The sequence below is a fragment of the Teleopsis dalmanni genome, chromosome X, assembly GCF_002237135.1.
Source record: "Teleopsis dalmanni isolate 2A chromosome X, ASM223713v2, whole genome shotgun sequence".
Classification (NCBI taxonomy): Eukaryota; Metazoa; Arthropoda; class Insecta; order Diptera; family Diopsidae; genus Teleopsis; species Teleopsis dalmanni.
This window is the reverse complement of record NC_051848.1, coordinates 74,053,466-74,070,370: the sequence shown is the minus strand read 5'-3', so window position 1 is coordinate 74,070,370 and position 16,905 is coordinate 74,053,466. Positions and strand designations below refer to the sequence as shown.

Here is a 16,905-nt window from a genome sequence, read left to right as displayed (position 1 = left end):
TTTACAATGGTAACTCCAAATTTACTTAATTTTTATCTAATTTACCCTATTCGAAATTCTGATAATTACCAATATTTGCTGCCATCGCGATATAATTTACTATTTCTCTCGATTTACCATATATTTACCCAAACTCGCACACGGCCTAAATGGTAAATTAAGAACAGAGTTACTTGTTCATATACATAGACGTCTATCTATCCTTAACTCTAAAAATATGTATGATTAATAAATAGTGTTGAAAATTTTTGAATATTAAACAGAAAATATCAACAAAAAATAACCATATGCTATTTATGAGATAATAAAAATCTATTAAAATTGTGAATGGTTACGAAGATTTAGTTCTGTTTAGTTGTGCGTTCTATAGGTCAGCATATTGTCATATATTATACATTCTGCCAATATTGTTGATATGGCAACTCTATTCTAGTTCAAATTGGATTTGCGATTTTGTTTTGTTTGATGAGAATCTATACCGTTTGAAGCAGTGCAATTAGGAGTTATAATTGGAGGGAAAAATCCGTTTTCATATTAACTTATGTAGCTATTAGAAGTGTTTTAAACTAATAAATATAATTTAGATTTAATTAAAAAATTAAATAGTTAGATAATTAAAAATTCATATAGTTAATTAAAAATAGAGAAATAGTAAAGCCAAAACTTTTATTTTGCGAATTAAGTGATAACAAAATCAGAAAAAAACAGTGCTTTAATATTCTATATAATGTTAATGATGACAACAACGAATGAGCGGTTGGTTTAACAGTGGTTGCCCATATAATGTAAACAGTGATTTACTGTTAATTTTAACAGTGCATTTCGGTAAATGAGTAAATGAAGTTTCTGTTTTATTACTGAACGCAAACGTCAACATATGTTCTCTCACACGCAAATTTATTTGTTTACTAAAATGTTTGTATATTTATTTTAATAAATATATATATTTATCAACATTTGGAAAGAGAATATTTATTTACTCAACAAAAAATAAACATTTGGTGTGTATATGTACATGAAAGATTGTAGGAACTTTTAAGATTTGTAAAAAAATATAAAAGCCCTGAGTTTGCAGAAGCAGTAAATAGAAAGAAAAACAACAACATTGTTGTTGCACGCATTGGAGATTTTACGAAGCCTGAATGCCATACAAGCAATATACACATAGTAGAAAAAGTCTACGGATATTCACAAAATTTTTCTAAAATTACGCATAACTTTTTTAATTTTTACTCAAATTCATTTTTATTTCCTGATTTATTTTAACCAAAGACACAACAATAAAGTTGCAATATTAAAACTAAACAGTTATTCTTTAAAAAAAATTAAACACAATTATATGTGAAAGTAGCAATTTTTGAAGCAGAAAAAGTCTACGGATATTTCTTAATATTTACATTAAAACAATAAAATTCACAAAAATCTTAAATTTAATAGCCTGTGGGATAACCCCTGCATTTAATAACCTCTGTTAGGCGTCTTTCCATTGACTCAACTAGCTTTGCAGTATCCTGTGCGTTTATTTCTAGCTATTCTTCTTTGATAACGTTTCTTGCTATATCCTTGCTGGAAAACATATGCTGGCGAAACTTATTTTCCAAATAAACCCACAGATGTTCTATAGGACTAAGGTTTGGTGATTCTGGTAGTGTTTGAAGTTGCCTGAGAGCATAGTACAGCATCCAAATCCGTACTATGACTGCTGTATGCTTAGAGTCATTGCCCTGCTGAAACAAAAAGGTTGCCTCAAGTCCTAACATTCTGACATTTTCTTTCAAATTTGTTTTTAGAATATTTAGAAAACCATATTTCTCCATTGTATCTTGTACAAATTCAAGTCTAACCGCACCATTACTTGCTATACACCCCTAAATCATTACGCCGTCACCAACACGTTTTACTGTTTACGGTTTATCACAGGTTGTGCATAATTTTCTCCATACAAGTTTTCTAACTTTGACTCCAAATATTTAAAATTGACTCCCATCGGAGAAAATAACTCATATTCAGAACTTTATAGGTTTATTTATACGCTTTCTTGCACGGCTTAATCATTTTATTCTATTATATCTGGATATGTATGGCTTCTTTCCTGCAATCAGGGTATAATACATGCATTTCTTCCAAATTTTCCGCACAGTATCAGGATATATTTTGTTTTCAAGTATTTCGGCAATATGTTCAGCTAGTTTGAAGGGTGTTACTCTTGGATTTACTTTCACCTGGTTGATTATGCTACGTCTTTCTCTATTTGACAAAATTGTGGGGCGGCGAGTGCGAGGTTTAGAAACGTAAGTACTGGTCTCTTTGAAGTTATTTGTAATTCTCTGCACAGATGAATATTGACGACCAATCTCTTCAGCAAATTTTCTTTGGCTTACGTCATCTTTCTAAAATTTAACAGTTATTTGTCGCGCACTAAAACTAATTTCACGTCTTTTATTTTATATTGTAAAAATTTATTGCTTATATAAAAAAATATTATTAAATGATTGATTTTTAGACTCTTTAGGAGGTCAACTAATAATTAAATATCATTTAATGACACTTTTATGCTTGCAAGCGAATTTAAATTAGCGGTAAATGTACATATTAAGAAATATCCGTAGACTTTTTCTGCTTCAAAAATTGCTACTTTCGCATATAATTGTGTTTAATTTTTTTTTAAAGAATAACTGTTTAGTTTTAATATTGCAACTTTATTGTTGTGTCTTTGGTTAAAATAAATCAGGAAATAAAAATGAATTTGAGTAAAAATTAAAAAAGTTATGCGTAATTTTAGAAAAATTTTGTGAATATCCGTAGACTTTTTCTACTATGTGTAAATCGGAAGAGAAATTTAATTGTAATAATTTCATGGTTTCACTCAAAAAAAAAGAAAAGTATATATATACATTTTAATCTTTAATAACTATTGCTTTCAAAAAAAGTTTACAGCACTTCAGTAAAATGGTTCAATTTTTTTATATAATTGAAACTGTGCATCGCTTTGCCGCGCAAATGTCCCAGACCAAGATAACGCTTAAGGAAAACAAGGTTATTTCCGCCTTCCTCATTATCAAAGAAATCAAAGGAGTAAAGTTATATGATAGTATAATATAAATCGAAGTTTTCTTATGCTCTTTATTAGTTATTATTGTTGTTGTTGTAGCCCGTCGGGATCTGCTTGTTTGAACCCTTTGGGGGATGTTGAACGGAACTTGATAATCTTCGACGAGTGGCTCCGGTACGTAGACCTCGCCGTTCTTGGAACCTTTAGTTATTGCTAACCAAGTTTGTTCGCTTTTTAATATTAGAGATCCAAGAAACATCAATATGGTATCTTGTGGTTCTTCTGTATACGCTTCAACATACTTGCCATCCATACTTATTTAGATAAGGACATATATAAGATACTAAATAATGTGGTATATGTGGACTGTAACGTATATAAGTCAGCATATATAAAAAAATTTACGAGTTGACGAGAAGTTGTAAAGTACTTCACTGCACTGAATACCACAGCTACTTATGTAAAAGATTTGATGTTGTTGTTGTTGTAACCCGCTGGGACGTGTAAACAGATAACATGAATGGATATACACAAAACGATTACATGGGTAGGGAAATGAGTAGGTAGTGCTTGGAGGAGATAGAGTGGGGAAGAGGATGGAAAGGATTGGGTGGATGGGTTGAAATTGGACGTTACCCTGGATCTAGCCGGAGAAACCTGGCTACTTCAATGGGTTAGATCCAATGAAAGATTTGATCGTAAATGTTGGTTAGTTGATGGAAGTATTGAATTCATAAATCCATGATTTTAAAAAGTGTTTTTGCATCATGTTTGTGTACCACTCGCGCAAGATCTCTCCTTGAGGTCAGTTTCGTTAAGATTTGTGTTTGCTAACTCTATTAGATTATTGGTTTATCGAAGGTAGTTATACTCTGTTTTAAAAGAGGCATAAAAAAATCTTTATGTATCAAAATATCTACCTTATGAAAGCTAAACTTGGTGATCAACTCAGCCTTTAAGCAAAAAAATTATACCATATAATATAATATTATATAATACTATATAATATTGTATGGACTCTAAACACAGTTTATTTGTGAGTGATACTAATCATTTACCAAAACATTAGTACCAAATTCATTTTTACAAATTAATAAATCTATATTGTTAAACGCTTGTGTGAAACCAAATTAAACTCTGTTTAAACTCTGTTATTTTAATTTTAATTTAATTTAATTTTTTTTTTAACATGATTTATAAAGAGGATTTTTCTCATGAATTCTATTTATTTTATTTTTTATTTAACTTTATATTATATAATGATTTTTCTATTTATATAACTATTACAGAACCTCTACATATTTTACTGTATTTACTAAGTGGTGAAGAGATGGTTTCATTTCTTGAGGATTAATTTAACAGTCATAACTTTAGAGTTAATTATGATTTAAATCAAGCTTAACTCATTAAATTTGCTTACGTTCATACAAAAGTCAGTCAAATCGGGCCTGAGTGGTTTGAAAAAATCTCGTAAATTCAGAATCTACTTATCTGATTTCATTATTTCAAAATATAAAGAAGAAACTTAAATAACATGATTTCGAAACATAAGTTATTCAATAATCAATTACAATACCTGTAAGTATTACCTTATTACCTGTATTACCTGTTTATGACATATGTAAAATTTATAATAAACTTTTAATTACAGATACGGCAGGATAATATATCTCATGAATTCTATATATATATATATAGTAAACATCTTGAAGGATATAGCAATTCCGATGGTCTCTCCAATAGAAAACTAATTACCATAATGTGAGTATGAATAATAAATTAAGTCAATTCTCAGTTTCAAGAATATAGTATATTATATAGTTTATAACTCAAATGTTTGCATTGTTAACACATTTTACTTTAGTTATATATATAGTTATATAGTATATGCCTTTATACATCCAGGTTCGTTTGTTAATTAATATAATCACTTTCGTAGGAGCAATTTGTGTTTCAACAGCTGTTCTTGTTAGTATGTTTTTCTTCTTATATCGAAATGTTTACTGTTTATATAAAATTTATGTTTTAGTTTTGGTCAATACTATTTTTTGATTATTATATCAAGTCTAGTTACTTTGTTCAATCAATCATCATTAATCGATTTTAATATAATTAAGATACTTGTTTATTTCACACTTTGTATCGCAATTTGAAGTCTATATCGTCTTTTACAATACATTTAACTGATATATGATATCAGTTACAAAAGTAAATATGTATATATCGGAAAAAAAAATATATATATATATGTATTTACAATCTTAATACGAAATTATTTAATTCTGCACCTGCTTATTGATGTATAATACATTTATATATCTCTTATATATATCTTTTTGTATATCAGTTGTCAACGTCCCTTTTCAAATTGAGCCTGGTGTTTGGTGGAGTTTTCCAAATTGCGAATATCTCCAAGAAATATTGTTTGCATTAACTATTTCCTTGGTGTGAAATTGGTATAGAGGCGTATTTCTTTCTTGTTTTTTAATTCATTTTTAGTCGTTCCAACATATACCTGGTCGCATACGTTGTATCCGTTGCCTTTGCAGTTGATTTGCTATACTACATTTGACTTCTCCAAATTTTTTATTTTATTCATCAAGTTGGAGTACATTGTGTTTACTGTGTTCCCAGATCTTTTGTGGGGTATTATAATTTAGTTTATCATATATGTTCGATGTCAATATTTGGTTTAAAAATTTGTGATAATGTATAATGCTTTTATATATTTTGTTATCCTTACTTCTACTATCATCCTGATTGGTGTTTATGTTTTTGATAATATTTTCCACATTAGTAGAGAGAAAATCATTTGCCTTTTAAATTTTTCGAAATTTATTTTCCAATTAAAAATGGAATATTGGGTCTGTTAGATGTAGTATTCTTTTTACAATACTTTTAGCTGCATTCTGCACTACATAGTACGGATGATTTGAATTAAAATTGATTATTGATGCTGTCAGTTTTTGATAGCATTTTGTAAAAACAAGATTTTTATGTCTCAACAGTTTGATATCAAGTTAAGGAAGCATATTATTTGTTTATTCTTCCATTGTAAATTTAATATTTTTATGCAAATTATTTAATATTTTTAGAGTTTTATCATTTTTATTTAGTTTTACTATTACAAACATACCGTCTACGTATTTGATCAAGATTCTAGGTTCGGAGACTAGTTCTTCGAAATTCATCCAATAATATAATTAAATAATTATTTAATTAATTATTTTATTTATTATTTATTTATATTTATTATTATATATTTATATTTGTTATGACATGTTTTAAAATCGGATAAAAAGAATCTTAAAGTTGGAAGTTCTTGTCTGAGCATAAAGTGAGCATAACTCATTTATAACGCAATCCGATCTCTACCATATATGATCCGGCTGTGCTTAGTCACTTCTATTCTGGTAAACAGACACTAAAAATATAGAATACTTTTTGTTACAGTTTTCACTTTTTCAGTTTTACAAAATAAAAAGCCTTTTATTCTGTAATATCGCTAATATTGCTTTTAGGATCTTAATATAACCTCTTGGGAACTATACTTTACCACGATATGGTTGTAATCCCCGATGAAATATAAACATTAAAACAAAATATTGACTTTTTCATTTATAAAAAAAAGTAGTAATATTTTTCATTTCGTAATGCTAATCTTATATAATCATCTAAGTACGTTGAGCTTTAAAGTGATAGATAAAGAAATAGAAATAGAAAAAAATAGATTTTAAAATACCATTTTCAAATTATTGAAATAGTTTTTAAAGATTTCTGATCTCTTTGATTATGAGAATTTCAGATATATTTTTTTATTAATTATTATTTTTTTAATCTAAAAACTACACACAATTAAACTTATAAATATGTTCAGAGACTACTGGTAATAAAAATTTAGCAATATGCGGAAAAGCTTTACGGTTAACCTAAAGTAATTATTTTTTTAAATTATTAATTATAATAATTTTATATTAAAACAAAAATGATTAGCTTTTAAAATTTTCTCTATTTGTTTTTATTTTTATTTTTTTTGTTTATTTTCTATTTTTTTAAATTGTATTTGTTTTTATTTTCATTATTTTTTTTTAATTTTTATTATTTTTTTTTCAATTTTTATTATTTTTTTTTTAATTTTTTTTTAATTTTTATTTTTTTTTTCTTGGAGATATTCTTTTGTAATTTTTATTATTTTTTTTAAGTTTTATTATATTTTTTTAATATTTATTATTTTATTTTCATTTTTATTGTTTTTTTTGTTAATTTTTATTTGTTTTTATTATAAATATTTTTTTTTTCATTGATATTTATATATTTATACATTGTTTTTCTTATTTATTTATTTGATTGATTTATTATTCTAATTCAATTTATTTTTATTTGAATTATTTTTAGTTTTCTATTTGATTTCTTTTTATTTTTCCATTTAATATATTTTTTTTTTTGTGACATATTTTAGTTTTTTGTTTGGAAATTTTGTTATTTTTACTTTTTGTTTATAAATTACTTTTTATGAATATTTTTATTTTTTTACTTTGTTTTTTTTTATTTGATTTTTTTACTTCTATTTTTGTTTTCTGTTTTGTTTATTTAAAAATTATAATATGTGTAAAAAAACTTATAAGAAATTTATAAATTTTCGTTTAATTTAAATTTTATTTATTATTTATTATTACAAATTAAAATTTGTATTTGATTACATTTTTTTTTTCATATTTTTATTTATTTAAAATATTAATTAAATTAATTACTTTTTTTAATTATTCTTTCCTAAAATTTTTTTTGCTGAGTTTTTCTCTTTTTATTATATATATTAAGAATCTTTCAACTTATTTTAATATGTTTTTATTATTAAAAATTAATTGTTAATACGATCAATTTCAACCATAATTTTTTTTTAAATATAAAAAATTTTTTTTTTTAAATACAAATGAATAAGTGAAATTTTTTATCATTTTTTAAATAAATTACCCAATCCCGTTTATTAAAAATTAAAAAACTTATTTTTATAATTTTTAAATTTTTTTATTTTTAGTTTTTAATAAAATAAAATTAGTTTAGCAAAAATTTCATTTATATAAAGACGTGAACATTTTTCTGTGTCATGTTTTAAAGTTCAAAAATTAAATTTTTATTGATCCTTTTTTAATTTTTTTAAAATTAAATAGAAAGGATTAGAAAATATTTAAAATTTGTTTTAATTTGTAAAATTCGTAAATGATAAACATATTTAAAGCAATAATTGCTGTCATTATTTACTGTTTTAAATGACTTTAATCTAGTATAGACATAGGCCTACAAATACGTGATTTCGACCATCCAACACTACATACCTACCTACCGACTTATCAAAAATTATAAACTACAATTCCTGGTACAACAAATTTCGGTAATTTATTTTGATAAAGATAACAATACTTTCAATTTATCAACAAATGTTCTGATCAATTTTCTGAATTATTGCATATACTCTCGTACATGTCTATATGTCTCTGCGCTATCTTTTCTATAATCTTATTCGTATATTGTAGGCCTAAAAGGTGTGCATATAATCTGATCAATATTTTAATCTAGTATTATTAATGTTGATAATTGAAAGGCAATATATATCATAAAATTAATAGGTTTTCACAAATAATAGTTACTGATATAAATTAACCAACTGTCGGCTACAATTGACAGAAACTATTTTGCCCTTCTGCCGTTTACATGTCGTTTTTACAATTCAGTTTTGTTTTATTCTTACTGTGAAAACATGGATGTCTCACCAGCTGTGAACATACTTGAAGATAAGGACATTTTTCCTGACTTTAAAAGTGGACCTCTGTCGATATATCGAAAGAAATCAACCTTCTGTTATAAACGGATGAATGTTTTATTGGAAGGAGAAGAGCATATACGATTGAAGGTACGTCAAGAATGCCCAACAGTGTTTATTAATGAAAACTCTAAATTGTAGTGCAAATCTATAAGTAATAGTCCAAGATAGTGGGATTTTTGAATGTGAGTAATGACTGTTATCGTTGATATCTTATCTTTATTTGATATTTGTGGGTTAGTTTTAATGTTTATTATAGGAAAGAATGAATCGAAATTTTTTTGTTTAAAAATTGACCTACAATGGTTGTGCATACATGAAATAATAATGAATAATTGTGATACATACATATATATATATATATATAAGTACTTTTAGTTTTTTGATAAAGCTGTCTGTGCTCAGAACTCAATACTTGAAATATTATTTAATTTCTTATACCTATCAAAATGCGGAAATGTGATGTTATTTCTTATACCCTACATATAATAGTGCAAAAAGAAAATTAAGTCTATGGAAATGATTTTACCCTTATGTTATATTTAAACCGGTGTACGTGTACGGTGTTCTTATATCAAAATAAGTTGGTTTGTTATACAGTCCGTCATGATACCAGAACAAGTAATGTAACATGTTGAATTAAAGTAAAAGTTAAAAGTTTAAACGTATCAATGTACACGGTCTACTTATAGAATCAAAGTTGTCTTATAATAAAGATACTTTTTTTTTAAAAATAATTATTTGTAAAAGTAGCACAAGCATATTTACAGTATGTTTATAACATTTCTTATATACATTATATACATTTCTTATAATATAATCATCCTCTTATTGTCTGTGAGGTCTTTTAATTTTAGAACCATTGGGTAATTTTTCTGCAATTGTTTGCATTTTTTGCTTGTGCTCTATAATTGTGTAACTGCCATCTATCTTCCTCTCTAGAGTATCCAGGTTTTCACATTCACTTACCTATAGTTACTTTTTTTTTAAAAAAAATATAATCAGTCTGATTATGTACTCAAGCTGGGTTAGATTAGATGGAAGTGGTGGCCTTGTGCACTATTATGTTGTAGTCTGCGAGTCGCCCCTTTGTGTTCGTGGTGAACGACATTTGGTCGGCGAAATTGACGACTGGCTTCGGTACGTTGACCCGGCCGTTCTTAAAAACCATTATACTTCAGCTGACTTGACCTCTATTGTTTGAAAAATTATTCTGTCTTTTTCTTTTATTATGTCTAGCTTATGATAATAGAATCTTTTGCAGACACCTGTTTTATTGAACTGATTTAAATATTTTTTTGAATATAACAATCCCAATTTTTTGTCATTCAACATATCTCACTTTAGAGATATATCACTTTAGTGGCTTTTATTTGAGCGCCATTTGGGAATTAAATTATTTGCGTCTTGTAGACTTTGAAGAATAGTTTCTTTAATAATATATAAGCATAAGATATAATTGTCTGTAGTTTCTCAGTATAGTTATTGTTATAAGAAGTAAAATCAAAATAATATTGATTAAAAATTAGTGTGCAGTTCCACACTCAGATTTCTTTTAAGGTCCAAATTTTTTTTCATGCATCATTCGAAAATAATATTCTATAATTTATACTTATTGTTTGTTAATAGTTATTAGCTTAAATTTAAAATAGATCTTAACATTAAAGACTCTTGTGCAACATTTTTTAATATAATACCAGATTAAGATCTTTTAATTCTAATGTATTCTGATATTCTTTTTTTTAAATTATGTGATGGTCATTTATTGCATTATGGGTTTAGAATTTTCATGAATATTTAGGGTTAATTAGTTATATTGATTTAAGTCAATACGATTTAATTCTAATATTATTTCAGCAATTTTTTTCATTATTTTAATGTATTTGCCATGATTGACATGGTAAATGGATCAATGCTTTCTTTTACATTTTTCAATATTTTCCTGCTTTATTTTCCCTTTTTCTTCCATGCTACATAAATTAAGCAAAAATAGAATTCATGGAGTAACTTCATTTTTTTGAAATAATCGACATAATTTTTGGCTTATGTGCTTCAGATGTTACCTGTTTTGTATTTGCTAAAAATAATGTATATAATTTATTCCGAACAGCCCGTGTGCTTTTACCAGAATGTATCTGTAGTGAGGTTTGTTTCTTTAGTATCCCGCAACTATGAAAATAGACCATCCTTTCCACACAATTTTAACATAAACTGGCACAAAAAATTATCTTCGCATTTTACAAGCCGTTCCCAAGAAATAAGAACAATTATTTCTTAATTCCTTCAGTATAAGTTGTCAGTAATATGATTTATGTGAATAATTTAATAAATTATTTTTTTTTTATTTTAGCATGAAGTTTGGCGATTTATGCAACGGCACCCAGATTTTCAACATGAAGTTGAAACTCCTAGCCTAGACTTCCAGCGTGAAATGGCCAATAAGAGAGTACAAATAATCTGGCATCAACAATTCTATAGCATTGAAGAGGTAAGCCGAGACAAATTTAACCAAATCAATAAAAACTAGAAAAGTTTAATATTTTTTTAGTATATAACAAAACCTAAGCTAGCATTAGCTATGGGTCAAGCTATATTCAGTTATGAGTTTAGTTTTCCGGTTAAATATAGTCTCTCAATGGCTTTCTTTCCATCCACAATACTATCGCTTGGTAGCCATCATTTGGTTAAATATGCAGACAAATTGTCGAATGGTGATATTGTTGGTGCTTTAGCTTTAACTGAAATAAGCCATGGAACGAATATACGTGGAATGCGTACACGTGCTACATACGATGCAAGAACTAAGGAGTTTATATTACATACGCCAGATTTTGAGGCAGCCAAATGTTGGGTAGGAAATTTGGGTAAAACTTGCACCCACGCTGTACTATATGCACAACTATATGTTCCAGATGACAAATATTGTGGCCTGCATGTATTTCTGGTACCAATTAGGGATGAACAAACACTTTTAGCTTTTCCAGGTGTGACTGTTGGAGATTTAGGAGAAAAAATTGGTCTTAATGGTATTGACAATGGGTATGTAGACTCTTAGTATAACGTAAAATTTCTTTCTAATAATAATTTTAAGTTTTGTCATGTTCAATGAATATCGTATACCAAAAGAAAACTTACTATCCAAAACTGGTGATATTGATGAGAATGGTAACTATAAAAGCACTATTAAAGATGATCGTAAGCGTATGGGTGCTTCGCTCGGCGGACTGTCATCCGGTCGGGTCAATATATGCCACTTAGCGTATATAGCTTTAAGTAAGGCAATAACAATAGCAACTAGATACTCAGCATGTCGCAAACAATTTGGTCCAGAAGACACTACAGAAGAATGGCCAGTAATTGAGTATCAGACTCAGGTATCTGGTGTATATTTTACAGTTTTACTCTTTTGAATAATTTTTTAATGAGTAATTTTTTGTTGTAGCAATACCGACTTCTACCATATTTAGCAACTGCTTATGCATTACGTACATTTACAATGTGGCTGGGTACTGAGAATGTAGCTATGACAACAAGTACATTTACTGGAGAAGATGTATCTAAACTTGGTATGGAAATACATGCTGTTTCGTCTGCTGCAAAACCAGTCTGTACGTGGGTAGCACGCGATGGTATACAAGAATGCCGAGAGGCCTGTGGTGGACATGGTTATTTAAAGGCAGTGGGCTTAGGAGATTTACGTAATGATAATGATGCTAACTGTACATATGAAGGCGAAAATAATACGCTCATACAGCAAGCATCTAATTGGTTAATAAGTTTGCGCCGTAATGGTGCAAATTTTGCGGAAAATTCACCCTTGGACACAATAGCATTTCTCAAAGATATGAATCAAATTTTGAACCATAAAGCTGAAGAACGTACAGTAGAGGAAGCGTTGCAACCAGATAGTAAATGAATAAACAAATACTTTTGAAAATATATTTAAAGCTATATTTTATCTTTAGATTTATTAAAAGCCTTAAATTGGTTAGTTGCCTACCAACTAGATACTACGGTTAAACGTTTCGAAAGTTTGAAACGTGAAGGAGTAGATGCTTTCGAGACACGTAACAATTTACAAGTATTTAATGCTCAGCTGCTATCTATTTTCTATGCTGAGGTAAGATATTAATAGTATGAAATTATTGTGATTTTGTATTATATAACTTTGTTTACATATGTCAGTCAGGGTTTGTTGATCTAGCTAGCCGTCAGACACGTATAGATCGATGGATCAATAGCGACACCAAATTAAGATTAATCCCCTTGTAGATTTTTTTCGTAGGCGTTATTACGAATGTCTTTTACTGAGACCGAACCACAAAGTATTTTAAAAGATAGTTTTAAGTGTACTTTTGCAACAGATCCCAGTAGGATTTAATTCCAGACTTTATTAGCCATAGTAGTAATACAAACAAACTGTACTATCGGGGCGGAGTTTTCTTAACATAATATAATGGAAATTCTTTTTTGATTTAGCTATATGTTTTTCTAACTTTTAAATGTCTTGGCGGTTGCTAGTAAGTACTGTATCAGCATAAAAACCACAATTAGCCTCATTTAAAAGGCATATCTAATATTAGTGTACATTTTTTGTCATTAAAAGAGTTTATGTTTTTCATTTTTTTTCTTATTTTGAGTGCTATTTGCGAGCACTTTTTAATTTTTTGGGGGGTGTTACATGGCAATGTAGAAATCTTTTGTGCCCCTTCATAGATTCAGTATACTTCTCTAAGTCTAATTTCTCCAGTAGGTGTTTTGCGGTATCATTTTTTGCCTTACAAAACCTAATAGTTCCATTAAAGTAATTTCTCAGGTTTGTTAGGAAATAAGTCAATCTAGAATGCCCTGCCAGAACATTTTATGGTAAGAGTATCCTTATATGCTACATAATACTCTTAGTTTCTGACTTCCCATTTTTCAACAACATATTGTTTTAATGCGTATATTTTTTTAATATTTATATTTTTTAATATTTATCTTAAGTATTATATACGACACTATTATCAAAAGCTACCAGAAGCGACTTGTCAACAACAGTTATCTTACCTCTTTAAAAACATAGAACTTTAACTCCATCAAGAGAACTTTTTGGTTAAGTTATGTTAGGGTATATGTAATTTGTTGGACAATTACTTATCTTCTAACTTCCCATTTTGTAATGATATTACTGTTGTGATATCTTTGCCGACTGCAAAGCTTTCCCGGAACTCTTTTTCATAATTCTTATGGACTTTTACTTTTTCGTTTAGCAACAAAAACAACAACAGTTATCTCACCTCTTTAAAAACATAGAACTTTAACTCCATCAGGAGAACTTTTTGGTTAAGTTATGTTAGGGTATATGTAATTTGTTGGACAATTACTGATCTTTTGACTTCCCATTTTGTAATGATATTACTGTTGTGATATGCTTGTCGCCTGCAAAGCTTTCCCGGAACTCTTTTTCATAATTCTTATGGAGTCCCACATTTTCTTTTAGACATTCTTATACACTACTTTTCTTTTCATGCACTGTTACTGGTTTCTTTTTTTGTTTCCTGGTTGTTAGGTTTCTCACGCACCCATGTCAATGTTGACTCGGAAATCTGTTTTGTAGGGTCTTTCAACGCGCATAATTTCTAGTCTTTAAAAAGATTAATGTGTATATAAAAATTCTTTAGGGTAAATTTAATAGTTCTCAATTAACTCTTTTACTTTTAATTTTTATTAAATTTTAATTCTTTTTAATTTTTTTTAGCGAACAATTTTTTACATCTTCTACAAATTCGTAAATCAACTGGAGAAGTCTAATGAAAAATCAGTACTCACAAATATTCTATCATTTTATGGCGCTAATCTAGTTCAAAAACATTTTGGCATATTTTACGAAGGTGGCTATTTTCATAATAGAACTAATTCCAAACTGTATAAAGAAGCTATTTTGGAGATGTTACCGGTATTGAAAAATGAGGCAATATCACTAATAGATGCAATTGCACCGACAGACTTCGTATTAAATTCACCACTTGGGATGAGTGATGGCAATGTAAGAAATTATGTAAAATTGTGAAATACTAAATGTCATACCGCAAGAATAGTTCACACGATAATGATATAGCCATACATATTTCCTTAGGTTAATTGTAAGAGACTATAATGATAGTGATTGAAAAATTGTAGATAGAATTCAAAATTTACTTCAACCACAACTGTTTACATGCTGTAATGCAAAGTACTTGAGCATAGCTTAATCGCTTTACATGTTTTAGCATAAAACCTCTTAGAGTTTAGATGAACTATTTTAAAGATAAATTTCTAGTTTAAGTATTATATATCATAATATTATTCCCTTTGTTTGGTTTAATTAGATATAGACTTGTTGTTTAATCCAGCCCACTGACTGGAATGGATTCATAAACCACTATTAAGTTCATATGTCTAATATAACAGGTTAACACATAGACGAACAAGAATAGAGGTACAGAGGGAGTCACTATCATCATTAAATTCTGTATCTCCCATTGGAGCATAGGGCTTCAATAAAGCATTTCCATCTGGTTCTGTTTTTTTTCGCCAAAATCTTCAGCTCGTTCTACGTTTTTCGGAACTTCTCGATGTTCCTTTGTAATATTTTTCTCCATGTGTTTTTAGGACGTCCCTTCTTACGTCTGCCTTGAGGGTTTCAAATAAGAGCTTATCGACAAGTTTTCGTGGCGTCCTTTCGCTATGTGTGACCTAGCCGTAGCCATTTTTGTGGTTTAATGTGATTGGTCATTGGTATCAATTTAAATTCTTCATATAAGTAGGACTTACTGATGACATTTGACCAACAGAAATTCAGAATACGTCGAAACATCCTTTGACGAAACTTTGAATTTTTCCAGTAAGAAAGTCGGTTACAAACCAGGTCACACATCCATAGAGTAATATAGAGGGAGTCCGGAGTCATTTCAGCCCAAGGCATATTGAGCCTCTTGTTAAAATGTGCAATGTTGAGTTTTGACAAGAGTAAATGTTGTACTATTGCGTTGTATAAACCTATGAGGCCTAAATTGTAACATAAGAATAAATAAGAATAAATGCGATCGCATTTACTAAAGCAAAAAAAAGTTATATATAAATTGTGTTGCACAAGATTATGCGGTCCCCACAGTTAAAGAAATTATGAAATGATCGGCATATGTTGTGACTAGCTCATCAAAGGTTGAAGAGAATGGATATGGTGAGGAACACTCTGTTTAACGTGTTAATTTTTGGAGTTTGTTTTATAAAATCGATAAATATGCTCTGTTCCCAAATTAATTAGAAACTCACTGTTTCCTTCAGAAATATTGAGCAAAAAAGATCGTGTCAAATGTTTTTTCCTATTAATACGGTACCAATTCGCTTGATTTTTCTTCGGCGTATACGAGTCAGTTATTGTTGTTGTTGTTGTAACCCGCCGGGACCTGCTTGTGGAGTCCCTTTGGAAGGTGTTGAACGGTACTTGGTCGTCGTAGGTGACGAGTGGCCCGGGACGTAGACCCGACCGTTCTTGGAACCACTTATTCAACCGGTCTGGTTCGGTTACAGAATGTTGCCTTCAGCTTCTACTATTTAGAAAATATTGAATGAAAAAACTTGATGATGAGGACGTCGAACAGTTTTATTGCTTCTTAGAATATATATATACCATATAGTATAGTCTTGGTGGTTAATCTGCATTAGATTTTGAAATTAGATTCTTAATTGAATTTTGTCTAAGATAAGTCATTTAATAATTTGGTATTAGTTAAATACTAAGATTAAAATAAATAAATAATTATTCTCAATTTTAACAATAACTAACTTTTACATAATTTATCATGAATTATAATTAAGTTATATTTTTTTTATAATTATTAGGTTTATCAACATTTACAACGCACTATTGTAACAGCGCCGGGTGTATATGAGCGCCCGAATTGGTGGCGTCAAGTAACTTATAAGGATTATCTCCAAAAGTCTAAAATATGATTTTAAATTACTAAATATTTCATATATATTTTGTATGTAATATAAATGCTTTTAATAA

General features: G+C 28.5%; 1 protein-coding gene across 3 annotated transcripts; it reads left to right on the top strand.

Annotated features, from left to right (window-relative positions):
• The first annotated feature begins 677 nt into the window (after nt 1–677).
• Nucleotides 678–16,905, top strand: LOC119689231 (peroxisomal acyl-coenzyme A oxidase 3-like). 3 transcript variants are annotated; one of them, XM_038104015.1, is made up of 11 exons: nt 678–825; nt 4,342–4,630; nt 4,704–4,813; nt 8,782–8,960; nt 11,221–11,358; nt 11,419–11,909; nt 11,962–12,244; nt 12,313–12,778; nt 12,836–12,990; nt 14,611–14,898; nt 16,737–16,905. In XM_038104015.1, the coding sequence occupies exons 4-11, from the start codon at nt 8,808–8,810 to the stop codon at nt 16,845–16,847; spliced, it is 2,085 nt and encodes a 694-aa protein (XP_037959943.1). In that variant the 5' UTR covers nt 678–825; nt 4,342–4,630; nt 4,704–4,813; nt 8,782–8,807; the 3' UTR covers nt 16,848–16,905. The 3 variants fall into 3 exon arrangements, with proteins under 3 accessions (XP_037959943.1, XP_037959944.1, XP_037959945.1); XM_038104016.1 differs by having other exon boundaries at nt 8,824–8,960; nt 16,737–16,904; XM_038104017.1 differs by lacking the exon at nt 8,782–8,960 and having other exon boundaries at nt 16,737–16,904.

Coding starts and splice junctions, on each gene's coding strand:
- LOC119689231 (XM_038104015.1), top strand. CDS start 8,808: ATGGATGTCTCACCAGCTGTGAACATACTTGAAGATAAGGACATTTTT. Junction 8,961..11,220: donor AAGAGCATATACGATTGAAG/GTACGTCAAGAA, acceptor TTTTTATTTTAG/CATGAAGTTTGGCGATTTAT. Junction 12,779..12,835: donor GGAAGCGTTGCAACCAGATA/GTAAATGAATAA, acceptor TTTTATCTTTAG/ATTTATTAAAAGCCTTAAAT.